Source organism: Hyalella azteca, unplaced genomic scaffold (genome assembly GCF_000764305.2).
Source record: "Hyalella azteca isolate HAZT.00-mixed unplaced genomic scaffold, Hazt_2.0.2 contig6532, whole genome shotgun sequence".
Lineage (NCBI taxonomy): Eukaryota > Metazoa > Arthropoda > Malacostraca > Amphipoda > Hyalellidae > Hyalella > Hyalella azteca.
This window is the reverse complement of record NW_025936691.1, coordinates 17896-40398: the sequence shown is the minus strand read 5'-3', so window position 1 is coordinate 40398 and position 22503 is coordinate 17896. Positions and strand designations below refer to the sequence as shown.

Sequence of the window (22503 nt, the reverse complement as noted above, 5' to 3'; positions counted from 1 at the left end):
GCTAGACCATGTTTGGGACTTCCGTATTTGAACAATATCAAATTAGAGAGGTCCGTGTTTGAGCAAGACCAGATTAAAGAGGTGCATGTTTGAACAAGACCAGATAAAGAGGTACTGTTTGAGCAAGACCAGATAAAAGAGGTACATGTTTGAGCAAGACCAAATTAAAGAGGTCCGTGTTTGAGCAAGACCAGAGTAAAAAGGTCCGTATTTGAGCAATATCAAATGAGATAGGTACATGCTGGAGAAACACCAGATTAAAGAGGTACATGTTTGAGCAACACCAGATTAAAGGGGTGCATGCTTGAGCAAGACCAGAGTAAAGAGGTCCGTGTTTGAGCAAGACCAGATTAAAGAGGTGCATGTTTGAACAAGACAAGATAAAGAGGTACATGTTTGAGCAAGACCAGATAAAAGAGGTACATGTTTGAGCAAGACCAGAGAAAAAAGGTCCGTATTTGAGCAATATCAAATGAGATAGGTACATGCTGGAGAAACACCAGATTAAAGAGGTACATGTTTGAGCAACGCCAGATTAAAGAGGTACATGTTTGAGCAAGACCAAATTAGAGAGGTCCGTGTTTAAACAAGACCATATTAAAAGAGGTCCGTGTTTGAGCAAGACCGGATTAGAGAGGTCCGTGCTTGAGCAAAATTAGATTGGATAATTAGAGATCCATGTTTGATCAAGACCAGATCAGATGGTCTTGAATATGAGAAATACCAGATAAAAGAGATCCTTATTTTTAGCAAGACCTGATCTGAGACTTACCAGATTTGAGATACGTATTTCGGAAAAGCCATATTTGAGAGGTACGAATTTGAGCAGTATCAGATTTGGTACATATTTGAGTAAGACGAGTTTTGATAGGTGCATCTTCCAATGACTCAACGCATTTCTTGCTATGAGTCAGAAATATGATAAGGTGCTCTGACAGATACCCGACAGTATATGCAGCGATATATGCAAATGGAAATCAAACGGCCAAAATTCTAAGCGCACCCCCAGCCAACATTCGCATTCACATTAACCTCCCAACATTCGCAATAGCCGGGGAGGCCATTTTGAATGGTGTCATTTAAACTTGCTTCTCCATTTGTTGCATGATATTTATGATTCCAATCATGAACCAAGTTTATGAGTAAATTTTGCGAGATGGGCTTAATCGAGTTCGTGATTTAGTTGAGGCCAAACAAGGAATTACAACCAGATGCAAAATATTTAATGAAATTGAAGGTAATTCACGGATGTTAAGTGCAAACGATGCAATATACATCCCACGATGGAAATTGAAATTTTCCCAGATGGAAATCGAATTCTTGCAAAAACTCTAAATTGCCAAGATAATCTTTGTAAATCTAAAATTTAATGTTCATTGCTGATGTGTTACTGAGTAAAAGGGGGCTACCGTTCAAGTAGTTATGGAAACTATAGGACTAACAAGTCGATTGAGGTTAAGAAGGTTGGCTGATTGACGAGAACTTATCGTTGCTCTCGAGTGTTCGAGGAGGGTCTCGATAAGCTAGGCCCACTCACCAGGGCTACCAGGAGCTATAAAAGCAGGAGTCCAGGCACTATTGCTCATTCGCACAGTGCAGTGAAGTGAACAAATAACTTGTGGTTCTTCTCTAGGACTACAATCATGGGCAACTTCACGCCCCTTTTGCTAGCTGCCTTCGTGGCTACGGCCGCAGCAGGTACAATGTTACAAATTTCCTCGTATATAACTGTGTTACACTTCATTTTTTCGGCTGTTGTAGAACAGTAAAAATTAGCTCACGGCTTTCACAATTAAAATTTAGAATCTTTTATTTCGATGGATCAGAATTATATTTCACAAGTCGATCATCTTTCAAAGGACGACTTAGAACTCGTCTCTTTGTATGTCCATCTATTCGTCTCATGCGGTATCACAACATTTTCATTCACCATTGCTGAAATCATGATTTGATTTTTGCCTAAATATGAATGTGTGCTGATAAAATGGGTTGAACTATTACACGATTGATATAACTAATAATCAAACCTCTGCTCACGAGCATAGTTTGTGGCAACAAGTAATACTAAATTAACTGCTAAGAGTGGTTTTAACTTCAACTAACGAAATTGAATTTAATACTTGGGTATCAATCAAGCTATCCATGAAAGAAAAGTTACTTTGCACATAAATTAGATTCGAATATTCTTTTCTCAATCCTCTCCCACGTTGCCCTGCCGAATTTCAAAAATTTTTGGAATTCGACTCCAATTAATTTAATGGAAAAGAAATAGTTTGCATTGTAATTGCCATAATTAAGGAGCTATACGCTTCATTGCTGACTAAGAGAATCATAAATTGCATTGTAAATCAGCAATTTTTTTATATATTGACATGGCACGCATGATGTGGACCGTTAATGAATATTTATCACATTAGCGGACGGGCATAATGCACACAGAAATTTTTATTCATCATATTACTCGTCTTCATTAATTATGTAGTAAATATTTTGTGTCTTTTCAAAAAGGAAAAGTTTCTTACGAATTAAGATTTTCAAATTTTTGAGACAATATTGAATTTCCGGATGTAGCCATAAAACAATGTATCCCTCGTAATGAGCCATATAGATGCATGAAAGTTTTTTTTAATGGCTTATTGTATTATTGTATAGAGATGATCGCATATGAATTAGGAGAATACGTTTGTGCCTAAAGTAAGAACATATATTAAAATTCACGAACAAAATACGAAGATCAACATTTGGGAAGTATTTCATGAACGAAACTTTTAATTATCTTGAAGTTGTTTCGGATGAAGGTCTGCAGTATGAACAGAAATTTGACATCTGCCATTAGATTTTGTTACATTGAAATAGAGAAAAGAGAAACTAATGTTAGATTCAAGCTCCATGTTAAATGTGATGAACTTATGTTGCAAGTTTAGGTAATCGAAGAAAAGATCACTAGAGAAGGATACTTGTAAACTAGGAAGGTGTCATCGACGTATCTGTTATAGAGTATTGGCTTTAAGTCAAGAAGACAATTAGCCAGTCGCACAACCTCGTGAAAACCTCATTTAAAACTGATAATTCTTTAAGAAATTTAAAAAATTAAACATCAAACCAATGAAAAGGTCATACATTTCTTAAAACAGAGAATTGGCAGATTTTATTGTTTCATAAAAAAGAATATAAGCAAATTAATAATAGATTGTATCTGTACCCTAGAACTTTCGAAACACGATGGAGCGGGACTCTGAAACGTTTTCCATGAAGATATGATGATTTTTTGCGAAATTTTCTTTGCTCTCAAATTTCTAGTGAATTTGCGACTCAAGCAATCGAGTGACATTGATATTCGTATCAGATGCTTTATGTTGTGTTCTGTCGGGAATCTGATTCAACAACATCTGAATCGGGAATCTGAAATCAATAACAACTCTTCTCTCTTGCAGTACCAACGGGGCTTCGTTACCAGTGCGCCGAAACATGCAGCGCTTCATCCAAGTTTGCATTCGAAAGAGGTGAATAGATAAGAGCATATCTGTACGATTCTATCCCATAATAATCTATGTACAGAAATTTTTAGGCTCAGACTATCTGCTTATAGATTTAACTAAATAAAAATCTGCTATGAATATTGTTGATTAACAAATTAACAAATTGCTTGCACAGCTGACTTTGCTTTTCTGCACTAAGCGCTCATTAATAACGACCGTAACAACACACAAAATCATTCCTCTATCGCATGAAAATTCCTATTATAATTCCTAGCCCTCTAACCCCTCTTTGCGGCACCATGAAGGTGAACAAATCTTGGCTTAAATTGAGTTTATTTTTACAGTTTTTCGACTCGTTGTTGAAGATCTGTAACATTCTTCATTTCAGCAACGTCTTAAACTTATAGCCAAGAACACGGACTTGCGGGATTTAGGATTTTTTAGTCTAATTTTGATGGAAAAATGTGATAGCTTTCAGATTATATTGATAATATTACAATATATCTGTATCCACAAGTAAAATAACGTAGATCGGTAGGCACCACAGCGTTGAAATCTCCTATTGCCTTTATTAGAATAATGCCCAACGGTTAAAATTTCGTTACTCCCAGCAAGTTATCTCACAAAATCGCTAACCTCAATTTTAAATAGTTCAGTGATACATCAATAAAATAAATAGTGATTTAATTAAAAAATATACGCTATTGACGCATTCGGAACGATTTTTGAACTGCTATTGATTGTAATTCGGCCTTATACCACACGCCAGGCATGAGCTACGAGTACACCTACACCACCAGGACGGACATTGGCACGGACAGTTTGAGTGTTGGAGACCAGGCGAGGGTGCAAGTCACGGCAAAGGCGGTCATAAGTGTTCTCGCGCCCTGCGAGTTCTCGCTAATGGTGCGTATATTGCTATATGAGCGGGATTTTACTTTTAACCCAGATTCACATCGTTTAAATAAGCACTAAAGCTTTTATGTTTCATATTTCTATCAATTTGTCAAGGATGTGTATCATTGATGACTGGTAAACATTAAAAAACATTGTTTCAAAAAATTTACAGAGCAAGATATTTTATTTTGTGGCTCATTTCAAAACACTCTAGGCCGTCTGAAATTATTATTGAAAATTCAGCAACATCCATGTGGAAACAGTTAATTAGTACATGTAGTTTTCTTGAATTTATAACACCTCCATGAATCAGAATTATATATCATATTTGTTCCAGCATTCATGTGTACTATTGATAAAATGTAGATCATTGCATGCAACTCCAGAAGATCACTCCCTTGTTGACATACTTATTTGCAGAATAAAAAGTTTTGCTTAAGATGTACCTAACAAATTTGATCACATATAACTATTTTTAAAGAAAAGATTATAAACACTCACGTTGTTGAGCTCTTCTAGCTGGAAGACGTGGAACTTGAGGGATCTCAAAGTTCGGAGTTCACAACCGAGCTGACGAAGAAGCCCCTGAGATTTGCGTTCGACGACGGACTTATTTCGACGATCTGCAGCGATGAGGGCGAGCCAGCGTGGGTGACGAACTTCAAACGAGGCGTCCTCATCGGCTTCCAAAACAACGTGGACTCTTTCTCGACTCAAGAAAAGGTGGACAACAATCAATATATATATGAACTTATAAGGTTCATTTTAGATGAACTAAGATAACTCAGATATTTATTTAATTAGTGATCAAAGTGTACGCACCGTGTGGTTCAGCATGCAAGTCACGCTATAATAAAACAGTAGATATCAATACATGAAAAAGCAAAACAATACAAGCACATATACGTTTTTCAAGTAGGTAAAATATCAGGAGGGATAAATTTTTGTTGTGCGAGATTGTCGATACAAAAAAGTGATGGTTGAAAACAGAGGTACAACCTTCTTGATTGCGATAACATGATTCATGAAAAGCTTGGCTATGATTCATTAATTTGAAAGCCTTTATCGTATTATTACCAAAAATTTCATTTCCCCATCGCAGTTCCAGTTTGTGAAAGAAGTTGGACTCTTCGGAGAATGCGATACTCGTTACGAGTTCGACCGGAGTACAACCGACCACACGGTCATCAAACGCGTGTCGGAGAAATGTCCTAACATTGCCGTCTCGTCTGTAACTACGTTACCAGCGGCAATCCAGAGAGTGCCTCTAGTATCTTCCTACTTCGAGTGCTCGCAAACAATCCTTGCAGGGATAATCAACAAAGTAGAATGCAGCCACACGATGGAACTGAGTCCTGTGTCGCAAGGTGCAGGAGGTGCCACAGCATTCGTTACGTCGACCATAAACCTCATAAAAGTGACCCCAAATGGGCCCATCACAGGTGAAATATTTCAATATGTTCCTAGTTTAGTACAGGATTCATATTAGAACAAGTTATTGTAGGTAATGCAGTAAAACTAGCCAAAATTTATCTAAACCGAGACATTATTAATGAATTATCCATGAATTAACGTTTGTTTTAATTATCACGGTTCCCAGGTAATGTGATAGTCGAACAGTGGCTCAGATTGACATGGTGTTTAGGATGATCAAAGGGAAAATTTTCATAATAAAAAATAACTATAAATTTCACTAATATTATTTGATGTAACGTGTCCTTTTTAATATTTAATTTCTCAAGTACTTATATTTTAAATAACAATTTTTCCTACTTCAGAGTTTCCTTTGGTAAAATCCAGCTTGAAGTTTGATGGAAACGTCGAGGAAGAGACCTTGGAAGGCAAAATTCGCCTGGTCGAATCAATTCTGGAAGAGCTGGACCAGTCGACAATGCCTGTTGTGCAGTCTACAGTACCTGCTCTATTCTCCCGACTTGTCGAACATCTGCGCGAGATGAACCAGCGACAGCTCAGCATCATATACGAGGCAAACAGAGGTACCAGAGTGTGGAGATTCCTGGTAGATGCCGCACCCATGGTAGCCACTCCCGCGTCGATGTTCATAGTCCGAGACCTGATCCTCTCAGGCCAGATGACCGAAGTCGAGACCAAGGCATGGTTCACATCACTCGCCTTCATTCCGAGTCCCAAGGTTGAGATGTTCCGGCCATTGCCCGTAAGTAACAAAATTGAATTTAATCGGACAACATTTTCCGTGCTGAATATTTGATAAAAAACAATTTATTTGGAATTTGATAGGATGAGAATACCTTGTCAAGCACATAATAAGCTCCCTTGACTTTACTAAGAAAGAAACAAGAAATGTAAAAATACACTTTTTTTACTTTAGTTTAGAGGAATTATCCATCCAGAATTTAACTTAATTATTAACGTTAAGTACGTTGAGTTGCGCTCACTTGTAGTAGTCTAAAAGTACACGACCGCATCGTGACTTGTCGCACAAAATTATGTGACATTACAATCGTGAAGTTCTGAGTGCGGACTCGGCAAGGCTGGGCTCAAACGCGCGATTCTGAACCACAGATGAGCCGATATTTTGCACTATGACTCTAACGCAGAAAGTTTTAACTTGAAGTCTCACCTCATGAAATTCCCTCCAACAGGCTCTCATGCTCCAGAGTTTCTCCAAAGAAGCATTCCTGGGAGTTTCTGCAATGGTTAATACATACTGTAAGATCGACGCGTCATGTTCAGAGACAAATGAAGTAAAAGAAATATTGTCTGTCTTCGAGCTTCAACTTGGAAGTGCATGCAGAAGCACAAGCTTTGAAGAGAAGGAAAAGATCCTGGTGACGCTCAAGGCTTTAGGAAACGCCGGCCACTGGATGAGCTCCGATATCGTCGTAAACTGCTTCAATGAAGAAGAGAACCCAACAGAGGTCCGAGTTGCCGCTCTGGAGGCTTGGCGCAAAGCCCCTTGCACGTACGACAGATCTGGGCTTATGGGTGTCTACGAGAACGGCCGTGAAGATTCGGAAATTCGAATCGCCGCGTATTTGTCCCTGATGGCATGCCCTACTAAAGAACTCATCAATACCATCAAAGATAGGCTTAGTTCGGAAAGTGTGAACCAAGTTGGTTCCTTCGTATGGACTCATTTAACCAACCTTCAGGAGTCAGCCTCGCATGAGAAGCAATGGATAAGAAAACTTGTTGGTGAAGAAATGTTGGCGAACAAATTTAACTCGAGTAGCTTGAAACTTTCTAGGAATTTTGAATCATCTTTCTATATGGACGAGTCTGGTTATGGAGCCACTGTGGATAGCAACGTCATTTTCTCAAGCAGTTCATTCCTTCCAAGATCTGCGATGCTAAATTTCACTTTAGACCTCTTCGGCGAATCAATTAACATGTTTGAAATTGGAGGACGCATTGAAGGCTTTGAGATATTTGCAGAAAAATTTTTCGGCCCAAATGGCTATTATCCTGAGGAAACGGTGGAAGCAATCCTGAAAAATCTGCGACAAAGTCAGAATAAAGAAGAGACAATATGGGAACAAGGAGTGAGCGACTCGACGAGCGAGCCTGAAGGGTCTTACTACCTGCGGGTCCTGGGAAATGATGTCAAATATCAACACTTCAGGGGAATCGAGAATTTCTTCGAGAAGAAGCCTGATTTTGATTTACTGCAAATGCTGCTTGACTTTGCTAAAAATGGCCAAGTAGATTACACGAAATCTTACAAGCTGATGGAAACAGAACTGACCTATGCGACGATTTCAGGTCTACCTATCACATTGAAGTTGAACAGCACTGCAACTCTCGGTCTGAGAATGGACGGGAACTTTGCTATGACATCCTTCCGCGACATTAATATTGATGGCCACATCTTCCCATCTGCTGCTGTCCAAGTCGACGCCACTATCATGGTCGACGCTCACGTCTCAAAATCTGGACTTAGAATAACATCTAACTTGCATTCTTCTGCTACGTTCGACGGACGAGTGAACATTAAGAGGGGAGAAATTGTCGACATTTCTCTGAAAATGCCTCAAGAAAAAATAGAACTATTTAGCGCCCACGCTGAGAAGGTTTACATTCGGAACGATGAAGTAGTTATAGTAGAAGATTCCCTTCAAAACGGGATTACAAAGAGGTGTACTCCAACATCGTCACTTCTTGGATTGCAGCTCTGCTCGGAAGCCTCGATACAAGATTGGTCGTTTGATGGAAAAATCTTCTTAGAAAAGACTGATTCACACAGTGAATACCTTTTCCGTTACATGAACGCTCAAAACAGCGTGTCATTCATTATCGACACTCCTGGTTCAAGAATTGACAGAAAATTTAGTTTCGTTGCAAGTCGAGAGGATGATCAGGTTCGAATAGACCTTTACAGTCCCTGGAAGGCTCTCACAGCCACTGGTAAGATAGCAGGGGGAGATTCTGGACAAGTTTATGAGTTGAACGTCGATGCCGGCAACAATCACAGGTACCAAGTTACAGTCGGATACTCGAGTAAACGCCAAGAATCAACCACGAAGTACGAACCCATTTTTGTCGTCAAAGCACAATCAGAGGTTCTAAACGAGTTCAGAGGATTTTTCGAAACTGACGCTGAAAATCATGTCATCAAGACTGACTTGCAGAACTCTGGACTATTTGAATTCGTTTTTTCATGTGAGTGATTACAATTACGTAGGAGTTGCATAGCGGTTTTTTTTCATCAAATTTTATAAGCTGTGCAAATAAAATAACCAAATTAAAAATTTATTACGTTTTTGAGTCGTATACAATATAATAATCTGGTTTAAAGATAAATATTTTTAAAATTACATTTTCTTTGTGCAGTCGACTCGTCTCTTACAAACGAGGCTTCAAACTTCAACTTCAACTTGATATCGATGCCTTTAACCACAAAAGTCTCAGGCAACATCAACAGAGAAGACGGTTTCTACTCACAACTGGATGCAAAATACGCAGTCATGCGTGGGCCGGAACACTCTTTCAGCAAGTTGTTGAGGATCAACAAAGTTACTCGGGACGAGAGCATTACCTGCAGTTACGGATTCTCCGTCGTTTCTACCCAGTTTCCGAAATTGACCCTACATACGAAAGCAAGATACCACCGCGCCCCAGGACGTGTTGAATCTTCATTGTCAGTAAATTATGGATCCGACGCAATCGTTCTTGACGTTGACAAGGTCTTAACTTACTCTCTTCACGGAGAAAACAAGAACTTTGAATACCGAACGACTATTGTTAGCCCAACGTACGATATCAATACACTGATATCCGAAAAAATCATTCTTCGACGAAACTATTTCTTGAGAGATTCTCAGATGAGATTGTCACCCGATCTCAGTATAGAGAACAAAGTTGAACTCGGTTTCAGCGATATTGATGGATTCGCTCGATTTAATTTCAAATGGGGAACACTCGACATTGGTAACGAAATCAGTTACACCAAAGTCGCGAACAATCACTACACTGCGCAGGTAAGCGGAGTATTTGAACTTGTACAATTTGAATAATACTTTTTAATATAAACAACGACAAATATTGGGAAAAAACACATTCAAATTGTTAAAAATGAGGCATTATAATTTCAAGTGATGAGTTTTCTCCGACTGACAGCTGGTCTGATTTCATTTGAACCTTGTTTCAGAAAGGAGATTGGTGGATAAATTGGAGCTATCGAGATACAAATGATAGTATACTTTTTCAGTTATCTTTCAGCTATCAGACTAGAATTTTTTAGTAGCCGGACAAGAATTCACACTGCTCTGATGAGCTGTACGAATACTTATGAAACGTATAACTACGATGTGACATACATAATATCATAAAGAAAGCGGAGATACTGTTAGCTTGTTGTCTCTACTCAATATATCTACTAACGCCGTGCCTTTTTCCCGCAACAGGTACTTGGCCGCTTCAATATCGTACAATGGAACTTGGACGCAAACTACCGAGACACGTCGGTGTGGGGGCAGTCGCTACATCACGCGCTGGGGGCCAAGTTCAGCTTCGGTGATGTCGCCGGCGACCTCAACGCCGTCGTCTCTGCAGACGCACAGCGCGCGCTCTTCGACGGAAGGATGACCATCCCTGGCGCCTCGCCCTACTTCGCCAAACTGGAGGCAACTAAGACATCGCTCAGCATCAACACCAATGATCTTACTCTAGAGGCAAAGGTAAGGATATATCGTTGAAATGACCTGCCATAATAAAATAAATTTAAGAAGACAATGTCATTCAGCTGGAAGTAACTACTACTGATCGATCTCACTCTAGAACCCAGGCTAAGAATATATCTCTAAGCAGATGGTTTCAAAAAGTAGTTGCATTTATATCTCAATATTTATAGATGTATAAATATTGCAATAAAAATTGCGGAATTACATGTGTAACGAAACTCATTGCCATCGAAAAGGAATAATTAAAGGAATAATTATCTTTTAGATATTAAATGCAATAATATTTTGAAACGGAAGAATGTTGCAGCTTCGAATATCGTTTTCAAAACAAAAACGGTATTCAATGTTTATTAAATAAAATCTATTTAATTCTATAAATTATTTCTAGCTACTTACTCGTAAGTTGAAACTACTATAGGAGCATTAATTCTCTATGAATCATTTCAATTTCGACAAACACAGATTGTTTCTGAAGGAGAAAGGAAGTCAGTGTCAGTGGCCGGTGCTTGGAATGGCAGAGACATGTTGATATCAGGCGCTCTCTCGACCACCTCTGCCTCTGGAAACTTCAAGTAAGAATATTTCAAGTAATTCGAACAAAAGTAGAAATTTAGAGCTACCATTGCAGACAGGAGCTATGTCCACCAAAAAAATGTTTCATCTGGTAAATCAACCTGTCCCAAAACTGAAATGAGGTAAGATAATATCGTGTTACTGAGTTTCCATAAATAACTTGTGATACACAGTTTTGAGTTTTATCCGATGTAATGTATTCCGCAGGTTTGGCAGTATTGAGAAGAGTTTCCTTGGAGAACTAGAAGAAAACGGTTTTAAACTGACTGTTCATCTCGATGCCATCCGTGTGATAACTGGGAAAATAAATTACTTCGCAGGCAAGGATATCAAATTTACGGCCTCTTTGGAGACACCTTTCGAGCAGTACGAAAAAAATGCACTCGTTTTCACACTGAGAAGACAAACCAAAAACGAATTTTATAGCAGCATGAGCCTTACGGCAATGAGCAAAGAAGTGGTTGCATTCGAATCAAGCGGCCAAATAGCGAGCAACAACCAAAAGAGCAAAGTAGAATTCGAAGCTTCTCTGGACTGCGATGAAACAATTTTTGGAACCAAACGTCTCCTTTTCCAGATGAATCACAGCAGAACGGGATTCAATGTTGACAGTTTCATTCGCGGAACAGTTGACGAGAAAGAACTGCTGTCCGGAAGCCTGAAAACCTCGTTTGAAATGGATGTTCGCACCATTCAAGCGAATCTGGTGACTCCTTTCACCAAAGACATTTCAATCGATGTAAACCACGTCGTCACACGCACTAACAAAATTGAAATAAAATATGGTGACCTAAATGCAGTCTTCCAATATGAAATCAACTATCAACCTGATGAAAATAAAGCTCAGTTTACTTTATACTCGAAACCATTCATCGGCGAGTCTTTAACCTTAGCTGCTGGTATTAGAAGTGAGCACTCTACCAACAACATCGACGTTGAAGTGAAATATGGCACGTCCGTGATTAAAATGTTGGTCACCACCGAGTTGACGCTGAAACCAAATAATAGCAACTTCGTCGGGAACCTGAGAATCATCCTACCCGATAGATCTCCAATAACAGGTGTGGTTTCGGTGACCGTACGTGAACAAACAGAGTTGGAAACTGAATTCGAATTTACTCGATTCTGGAGGTCCAGCGGTTCAGTTAAGGGACACTTTATCCAAACAGGAAATCCCAGAAAATTCACGTTGTCAGGATCTCTTGCAACTCCAGACACTCGAGGAACGATTGAGACGCGATTTGCAGTTCGTCCTAATAGCATCGACGCAAATTTCAAATTTTCCTTGGATGACATCGAAAGGGAGGCATCCATCAACGGCTTCTATGACATACAACAGTGGAAATGTAAGCTACGAGGAGCGTGGGCTTCAAGTGACTCTGAAGTGTTCAAATTTGGTGTGGATCACGAACTGATTGGGAACAATTACGTCACAAGTTGTAAGCTAAGAGGCAGAAATATTGATTTCAACATTAATCACGAATTCCGTTTAACAGATAAACTCAATTGGGTTAACAGGATAACAATAAATGGTAATGAACTTTTCAACAAAATGGCGGCCACTGGACAGAACTACTCACACAACTTCGATTGGAAACTAGGAAGAACTTTCATTCGCGGACAAGGCTCATTTGGAATGGAACTCCGAGACAACGTGTTCGTACGAGGGGATATGAAATTGTCATCAAGCTGGACGGAGGACGCGGAATTAAAGATCAAATATGAGAGCGATGGCTCCGTTTATACACCAGAGGTCAATTTAAAATACGGTGAAAATTTGGTCACAATTAAAGGGGTATGTACTTGTCTACCTGAAGAATGTTCTGTCAACTTCGATTTTGAAAGTGGTACCTGGGAAAATATTTCATTTGATGCAATTTACAAGAAATCATTGCCCCGTAACCTGAAGATTTCATTTACGAAAGGGTCCAAGATAACGACAATCAACATTACGGGGGAAAAAACGGTTTCTGGAGTACGTGGTGGAGTACAAGTTGCTTCAGATTACTTATCTTACCCTCTCGGGATTGAAGGTGAGCTCACTACAGGACCAGAACAGACTGACATTAAGGTCACCCTAGAGACTGACAGATCGTACGAAGGAAAATTATCTTTCTCTAGATTTACACCACGAAATGGTATGGCTATTTTGGAACTGGACATCCCATGCGTCAACCTCAACGAGTTGAAACTGCAACTGGATTACGCTTTCAACCCCGACATTTCTAATGCGCACATTGCCAGTGTAGTCAACAACAAGAAGATTGATATCAAGGGCAAGCTCACAAAAAATAATCTTGAAATAAGTTCATCAATCTTTTCTGTGATCAACGACCTTTCTGTCACATGGAATTTCGAAAGGCATGCAGGTTTTATTTATGTAACACACTTATTTGCTTATTTCGAACGCATCAGATCTGAAATATCTGCCGACTACAATCTGAGGGGGCGTGAATCGAAGCAGCTGAATTTTAAAATGAATCTGCCTGACTTCTACATCAATTTATCTGCACAGGCTCAAGAAAACTCAGCAACCATCAATGGTGAATTTAGAATTGTGTATGACCATGCCTTTACTTTATTTTACGACGATTCTGAGTATTTGCTGCGTTTCATGAGAGATCACTCCGTTACTGAAATCAAGGGTAAGTATAATTTCCAGCCACAAATTGGCGACTTTTCTTTGGCGCTTTCATCGCCTTTCTCTGACTTCACGTACGGATATTTGAGATTTGAATATAATCTCGGTAACACCAAAACTATACAGATATCTGCAAATCTGGAAAACCGTTCTATGAACTGCAAAATCGAAGCGACTGCACTCGATTGGGCAACTTCCGAGGTGACAATTTCGGGAGAAAGTCATCTGGAGCAGTACAAGAAAATTGGAGCAAAAATACGATTTGACTTCTCGAGTGATAAGAAAGAATTGCACACGGAAATATACCGCAATGACGAGAAAGTTTCTTTTTCTTTGGTTTCAAATAACGGTCAAGCAGGGCAGTGGAAGCTATTAACTAATCTTTCGACACCTTTCGAAGGACTGACGGAATTAGAAATTGGACTTGAATTGCATGTTGAAGAAGAACATTTCAAAGCAAGCTTGTATAGAATTCTTAACAGCCAGCGTCAAGAATATGCAATCGAATTGGTCACAGACGACAACGAAATCAAAGGAAAAGTGGAATCAACAGCAACTGCTTGGAAAATAATTACATTTGCTGGAAAGGTTGAGAAGAATGGACCGAAAATCTCTGGAGAATGGGAAATGAATGTCGACGAGGATGAAATAGAGTTCACAGGTAACCTTGTAATGAGCCGGGAAACACCAAGATTTGATATCAACATAGAGACTCCATTTGAACACCTAGAAAAATTGGATATTGTGGGCGCATTCACTACTGCTGAAACAGGAAAATCTTTAGAAATTGAAGTGAGTACAGCCACGCAGACGTACGGCTGCAAAGCAGAAATACAACAAGAGTACGGAAAAGTAAATGCAAAAATAAATCTGACTTTACCGACAAACGATTTCCAGGACATCATTACCTTCTCGTTTGCCGGAAACTATAACTGGTCAGCAAACACAAAAACGGCACAAATTTCAATTCTGAACTTTGGCGACAGAGAGCCGATTTCAGCCCTTCTGCAGTTGAACCGCGAGAATATTCTGCTTAATATGAAAACTCCGTTTGATAACTACAAAGAAATCACATTCACCGGTGACCTTAACTTCGATAGTGACCACCAAGCGAGAACCTTCGGAGAGTTCCGAATTGGAAAGAATACATATCGAGTGAGTGGGGACATTAATATGAGAGAACAGTACTTTAAATTGAAACTTGAGACTCCTTCACAAGGGTTCGGTGTCATAAACATTCTCGGCGAGGCAACAATCAATGGATACGAGTTGACGTACCTTTATGATGGAATTGAACGCAAAATTTCCCTCGACTACACTCTGGCACCCGAAGCTAAGTCATTCACACTGAAAACTCCGTTCCCTGGCTACAATTCTGTAGTTTTAAAGTATAATTTAGCTAGCGCAAATACCCCAACTGAAGGGTCCATCGTTCTAGCGGTAAATGACAAGGAAAGCAAACTCACCTGGATGGCAGTTTATGAAGATCTTCAGGGAGATATGAAAGTCGCGTTGAACCTTGGCTGTGTTGGCGTGAATATCGAACTTAATGCCAACTATGACTTTACCGAAAATTCCAGGATTTTCAACATCGAAGGAATATACAATGAGAGAGTAGAAAAACTTTCATTTTTCTTTGACTACAATAGGCGAAGTGCATCTATTTGGCTTATAGTGCCTTTCGTTCACGAAGAATTTGGTTTAAAGAGCGCGTTTGATGTGAATGAAACTAATAACGCTATGAGCGCTTTCATTGAAGCAAAGTTGTTCGCGACGGCGTATAAATTTGGAGCAAAAGCTGGAATGACAGATAAACTCATTGAAGCGGAAATTGTGACGCCTTTCGCAGGTTACGAACGGCTGGCTGCTAAAGGTGAAATTGACATTGCCCAGAAATACATTAACGGTGAAGTGACCATGGGTGAATGCGAGTCAAAGTTGGAGATGAGATATTCGTTAACTCATCCCCTGCTAGAAATTAAGACTCCTTTCAGCATCCTTCGTAAGTTTATACTGTCCGCGGATTACTGGAACACAAGAGAAATCATTGGTCTTTCTTTCAATTCTGGGTACAATAACTATACCTATAAAATCGGTGCGAAGTACAATAAAGAAGATCCAGAGAAAATGATACACGTAGAACTGCAAAATGCGGATTCGTACGTCGAACTTGATGCTGGTGCTCATTTTGGGCCTTCCAAAGGGTTCATGAAGGTTGGTTTGAAAACACCGTTCGATGGTTTCAATGATTTGGTGTTCTGTGTCAAATGGGATGCAAGCAGGGAAGATAAAATGCTTGAAATTTCAATGGAAGACGAAGGACAGACTAAGATGATCTCATTGAGCGGAAAACTCGTCAATGATGAAATGGACTTGAGGGTCAGAAGCCTTATAAATGGCTTTGAAAATTTCCAAACAAGAGGTGCTCTCAACAGATCAAAACGTTCTCTTGAATTCACCATGATGAACGACAGAGCTAGCGGTGGCATTCATGCAAGTTTCAATTCACTAACCGTCAAGATCGCCTCCGACTACCCAGCCCTTAATGATGCTTCCTTAACAATAGAGAAGCCAGATGCTGGAGGGTTCGCTTTGCATTACAAACGCTCAAGCGATGTTCATTTTGACTTCACCGCCACTCCTTCATCCAGGAGCAGACAGTACGACATAACTTTGGATGCAGTCATTCCTGCTTGGGACATTTTGTTTTTCATTGGAGAAATTCACAAAGATGAACTTTTGCCTTATTTATCTGGTGCGAAAGTACAGCCCAGGTCGACCATTCGAGGAGGAGGCACTTACAGTCCTACAGAGAGTGATCTGAAATTCGATATTACGACTCCAAATGAGAAATTTGAAAGCATTACGGCATTACTGAAACTCAATCTTCGCCGGAAAGAGTTAAAACTTGAAATCACATCCAATTCCGAATTCCACGTTTTGATCAATTCGAGGCGCTCACTGACTGTTGATATCTTCGTACCCAATCCTGCAGAACCAACCATCATCAAAGCGGATCTTTCGCTAATGAAAGGAAGCTTGAGTGTTTCAAGTCGTTTCCCAAACTGGCGCACCTTTAACTATCAGTACGAAGCAATTCTGGGCCAGAACTCCATCAAAGCCAATATGAGTTTAGAAAGAAACGGAGTTCAGGTTTTGAAGCTCGAATTCGAACGAGAAGCCGGCAAAGCTCATCTGCAAATTGATGCACGAAGAGGAGAGAATCACTCGGTCATCCATTTCCATCGTCAAGGATTCGAAATGCTTTCGTTTTCTTTCACCAGAAACGGACATGAGTTCAAAATTGAAGCCCAAGGCACCGGTAACCTGCCCACTAAAGGTACTCTAGATGTCGTGGTAAACAATTCATTCAGAGCTCTGCCTCGTACCGTGACTGCGCATATTGACGTTGACCGTACCGGATCACCGAAGAAAGTTAAAATAGAAGCCACATTCCCAGGTAATAGACTATACGTCCTGGACTCCAATTATAACATTGATCTGCGCAGACCTCAAGTTGGTGACTATGATTTGAGAATCACAACGCCTTTGAAGAGAGCGTATTGGTGGTCTCATCTCGCTGGATCGTGGGATTTCACGGATCATGAAAATGCAGTGATTAACTTTGAGGCTGCACGTGTAAAGTATACAGCCAGAGGAAAGATGTATTTCCGCGAGGGTGATATTCAAATAACCTCAGACAGGAGGAATGATACACCAGTAATTGTTGCCTGGCGTATCTACAAAACGTACACTCCTGAACAAAGGACTCGAGATTACTACCTCAAAGTTGGAACGCAAGAAAGATTTGTTATGGCTAAATTAAAAGGAAAATTCAGTGGATTAGCTGAAGGAGAGACTGAATATGGATTCCAAGCCTCGCGCTTCATGGCGAATCCTTTAACAGGATCAGTGAAGTGGAAACGTGACAGCAGCGGTTTGTCTGGTGACGGTTCCTTTGAGGTCGGGCAATACAGCGGAACTTACACTCTGAAGAGGTTAAAGATAACTGCAGAAACAAAGTCCGCCGTCCTGAGCTTCGAAGCTCATACGAACATCCCAGAGTTTACGCACGTCACGGTTGAAGAAGAGTACAATTTTGACCAAAAAGCTTTCATCAAAGTGAACATCAGATGGGATACAAATCACATATCTGTCAACCTTGACGTAAGTGATATTACGAACGTTCACACAGAACAAACTGCATCGCTTCACTTGCCAAGCATTGGAGATGTGAATATTACATTTGGCCACGATTTCAGGGATAAGAAAAACAGGAAATTCACCATCATTGGCCAGCTAATGGGAAGAGAATCGCACCTAAAGGCAGAGTGGAACAGGAATAAGGAATTCACAAAGCTCTCTGGAAATGTCGACATCCAGACAATTTCTCTCGGTCATATCACAATTGTAGGTCAGTACGATGTCAGAGACTTTCATAAAGCCAAGGCAGAAGTGAAATACACCAGGAATGATGACAAGAGAGTAAGCATCAAATGGACCAGAAATGTTTCCGAAACTGAACTGAAGGCTGAAATTCAGTTTGAGTCTCATTTCCGCTTACTTCCAAGGGCAAAGATCCTTGTAGAGGCTAATTTCCAGGACGGCGTGCATTATAACTTCTTAGCTCAGGGCCCCACGAAGGAAATCAAGCTCAATTTCAACATTGAAGCGGGCAGCATCACTAGCGAATTAACTACTCCTTTCCCTGGCTTCGAGCGCATCACAGGATCTCTCGTATACAATTTGCAGGACAGGAATCGCAAAACTGTTACACTAAGATACCTTCGAGGAGACGTAGCTCTGAATATGGATATCAACTTGGAAATCGCTTCTCAGCGAGCTGGAAATCTCAAAGTTACTCTTGAAACTCCTTTCACATTCGTAAGAACGTTAAGTTTGGATGCATCCTGGAAGGATAGGAAAGGTGAAGTGCACTACAAAAGAAACGACATTGCCTACAGCTTCACGGGCCAGGCCGAAGTAAAGACTGATGGAACTTCTTTCGAAATCCTCTTCACGCCAACTTCCAATGAGCCAGTTAAGATAGGATTCGACTTCAATCCAGGCTCAATAATTTCTGGTCAAGGAACACAACCCGCAGATATCGCACATATTGAGCTGGAAATTCTGGGAAAGCGAGTGGCATTTGATCTTGACGGATATCGAAACAGCGAACACTTGATGCTCCACCTGAAGTCAGAATCTAACTTAGAATTTGTTCAAATATTTGAGGTCACACTAGACTCTGAACTCAATCTCCAAAAGAGGAACGGGCTTTTCGAAATTAAAGTGAACGATTTCCACTTCAAAATGCAGAACTTCTTTGAGCGACGTGGAGCTACTGGATTTTATTTGAGGAGCCAAATTGATAGTACTTTGACAGACTTACCGGGCATCATCATTGGAATCGGCAAAGATGGTGAAGAAAGAACAATCACCCTCGGCATTGGAGAAGACAGAGAACTAACGGTAGCTTACATTCCTAAAGATAATTTCAGACGTGGCATTTCCGGGAGAATTTCGGCACCCCGCCGAGGAGTACAAGATGCAGCCTTTGATCTCGAGTACAGTTTCTCGGGAGCTAATATCCTTAACATCAAGTACCAAGTTGAGCTGGAACCTGGCAAGAAGACCCAAGCTAGTATCGAGTACAACTCGGATGGCGTACGAGCTCGATTCGGAGACTATAGTTTAAGAATGAAAAGATCAATTACGGATGAAGGATTTTCAGCAGAAGTCGGATTCAATGACTACAATCTATCAATCCAAAGGGATGTAGTGAATACTGGAAACCGAAAGAAATTTGTAATCGAAGGATATGTGTTCGGCACAAAGGTTTCAGTCGAAACATCCGTCTACAAGCAAGGATACGAGTACTTTGAAGGAAAATTCCTCGTGACAACTAGCTTGCCTGGATACAATAACTTTGGAGGAACTCTCAACGTTTCAAATGTGGATTCAAAATTGAAAGCTAGAAGCGAAATATATCTTCCATTACGCTCTAATTTGAAGGTTTTGATTGATTTGGAGGGCAATGTTAACATGGATAAAATTGTGGGTGCCATCGATTACGCGGGACAACTATACTCAATTGAGCTGGAACTCCCCAGACGACCAAGGTCAGAGGTCGAAGTTTACTTGAAAATCAAAACTCCAATTGTATCACTGTCGGAAGTGAAACTCACCGGAAAATTCAATGTAGTATCAGTTGTAAACGTAAGCGGCTCCGTCAGAGTGGATTATCCGTCTGGCTCGTACAACATTGTATACGGGCATAATTTCGCAGGGGGAAATATTTTCACGGAAATCAAATTTGAAACTGCGGCATCTTACGAGAAAATTCACTTGAGATTCGACTTCCAAAAAGAAGTTGCAGCGACTAAATTGTCTTCAATGATAGTCTTCTTTGAGAACGAAGCCAATCTTGACTGGACTTTCATTGGTACGCAAATGAATGCTCAAGCAAATATCCAGTCTGCTCACCTCGACAGTCCGGTATCAATTACTTTCACTGGAAACGTGCCTCAATCTATGACTATCACCGCCAACTATCAAAAGATCACTCATGTTCTCGGTTACTCCTTCCAATTAGAGAGAGCGAATATGGATGCGCAATTGAATATCATGGTTGACAGTCCAATTACGAGTGGAAGAAAGATGATTAGCTTGAGACATATCATTCCACAAAACTACTTGCGCGAAAATTTCATGGCAGAAATTACACTGATTTCCGAAACAACGCAGAACGCATACGTTAATGTGAACCGACAAAATGGACTGAGGATAACTCTAGGGCTTGATTCTTCAATTGATACTGCGCAGATGGACATCTTTTTCGAGCGTCCCCCGACGAAAACATTCGTAGCTGGCATCAATCTTCGCTCGGTTCGTTACAGAGAGCACAAGATCGAAGCTTCACTGGAGAAACCAAGTCCACATTATTCAAGTGTCGTCAACACTCCTGGAACTTTCTGTAAATTCGACTTTTTGCTTTCTACACCATGGTTGGAACACGACGTATCTTACCAAATGTTGGCCGAATTCGTTGATCAAATCAACATGATAGTCCAGACTGTCAAGATAGGTGAAGCAGTAGAAATCCTCAAATTTGGTTACAAGTACGGAGAGAATTCGGCTTTCCTCCTGATTGACGTAGAGACAGCTTCACTGAACTTCGGCAAAGTCAGCTTCACTGCTGACATAGATATGAATGACATCGTAGCAGCCATGTTTGAAATGCAATTCAAAGAAGAGCGCCATATCTTTGACATCAAACTGGATCAAAATGAGAAGTACATGGCAGCAATCTTGAATACCCCTCTAATACCAGGAATGATTGCTAAAGTAGAGGCATCTATGAATGGAAATTCCTTCGGACAAAAGGAAACTGAAGTCGCCCTTCGATACAACGAGAAAACTTATGCAGCTAAGTTGAATGTTGCCGCAAAAGATTTAGGCAGCGTTGAAGCGAAATTGGAAACATTGACTCCTATCCACGGTTACGAAAAGCTGAATGCTGGATTGAAGTACCAAAGCAAAGATGGGTTTGACTTAATTTTCTACGTCAATGATCCCCTTGGCCACTATACCAACAGATTCGCGTTCAAGTCCAAACTGACTTCAGACGGCCATAACACCTCGTTGGAAATCCAAACCCCCTTACAAGGGCTTGGAAAGATCGTAGGTGAACTGAAAACACCCTTGGACAAAACTGGTGCTGAAGTAACTGTGATTGTCGGAGAAACAAAATTTGGCTTTGGATACGAGAACACCAGTGATGATTTTGGCCGCAAACTTGCTGGCCGCGTTCTCATCGACGACCTGGACTACGCGGGCAGCTACCGCATACGCACTAAGGCCCCTTACGAGGTCGACATCCAGACTCAGCAGCGTCACCTGGGCAAGACAAATCGCTTCCACATCATGTCAGATCCTTCAATGGCATCTTTCCTGAGCCTCTATGCCCTCTAAGCTGCTAATCTAACTAACAATTATTATTAAGAACACCATTTTGCCAGCGAGGACGAGTTTAGGCTGGCGATGAGTTTCTCAACTATATTCATACTAAGAAAAGTGAAACCTACCGGATATTGGTTGCTAACTTTATGCGAAGGCAATCTAATTGACTTCCAAGTTAACGTAGTTTAGCACGAAAATGGAAGTAAAATATCCATAAGTCTTATTTATGATACCCATTAGTATCTCTATACTCCTTCCTTTATTCATATTATTAAATAAATTGTACTCGCTGATACCAAGTCTTATTTCTGTCATTCAGAATCTTATACGAAGACTTTACATTCACATGAAGTTAGTATACAAATGAACTCGGAATATTAGCTGATCACAATATATCCGTGGGAAAATCTTAGGGCAAATCTGGCATAGCAGAAATTAAGCCAATAAATAAACATGTAGGCTTTGAGTTACTCGATGGTCACAAGGTGAAATTAGCGTATTCGTAACTACTACTTGAAATTTTCGCTAAGCTACTCAACATGGGAATTGATGTACAACGAACCGTCACTACTGACTTTATAGTCAAAGGTTTAGTCAACAATGAAGAAAAATATTAACATAGTAGATCTAATGCAACAAAAATGTTCCAATTGTTCACATATTATCGAGCCAACCAAAACTCGTAATCTTATTCTTAATTCTAGTAAACAGTTTAGAGAGAAATTACTAAGTGAAAAAATGCGTCTTAATTAGTAATACATGAAAGATGCTCAGAAAATGCTTACCAAAA

General features: G+C 40.2%; 1 protein-coding gene across 1 annotated transcript; it reads left to right on the top strand.

Annotated features, from left to right (window-relative positions):
* Positions 1-1606: 1606 nt before the first annotated feature.
* Positions 1607-22008, top strand: LOC108666875. The gene is made up of 11 exons (XM_018153814.2): positions 1607-1698; positions 3435-3503; positions 4249-4385; positions 4896-5099; positions 5479-5818; positions 6155-6552; positions 7001-9017; positions 9189-9835; positions 10262-10534; positions 11000-11109; positions 11318-22008. The coding sequence occupies exons 1-11, from the start codon at positions 1644-1646 to the stop codon at positions 21723-21725; spliced, it is 14658 nt and encodes a 4885-aa protein (XP_018009303.1). The 5' UTR covers positions 1607-1643; the 3' UTR covers positions 21726-22008.
* Positions 22009-22503: the final 495 nt, after the last annotated feature.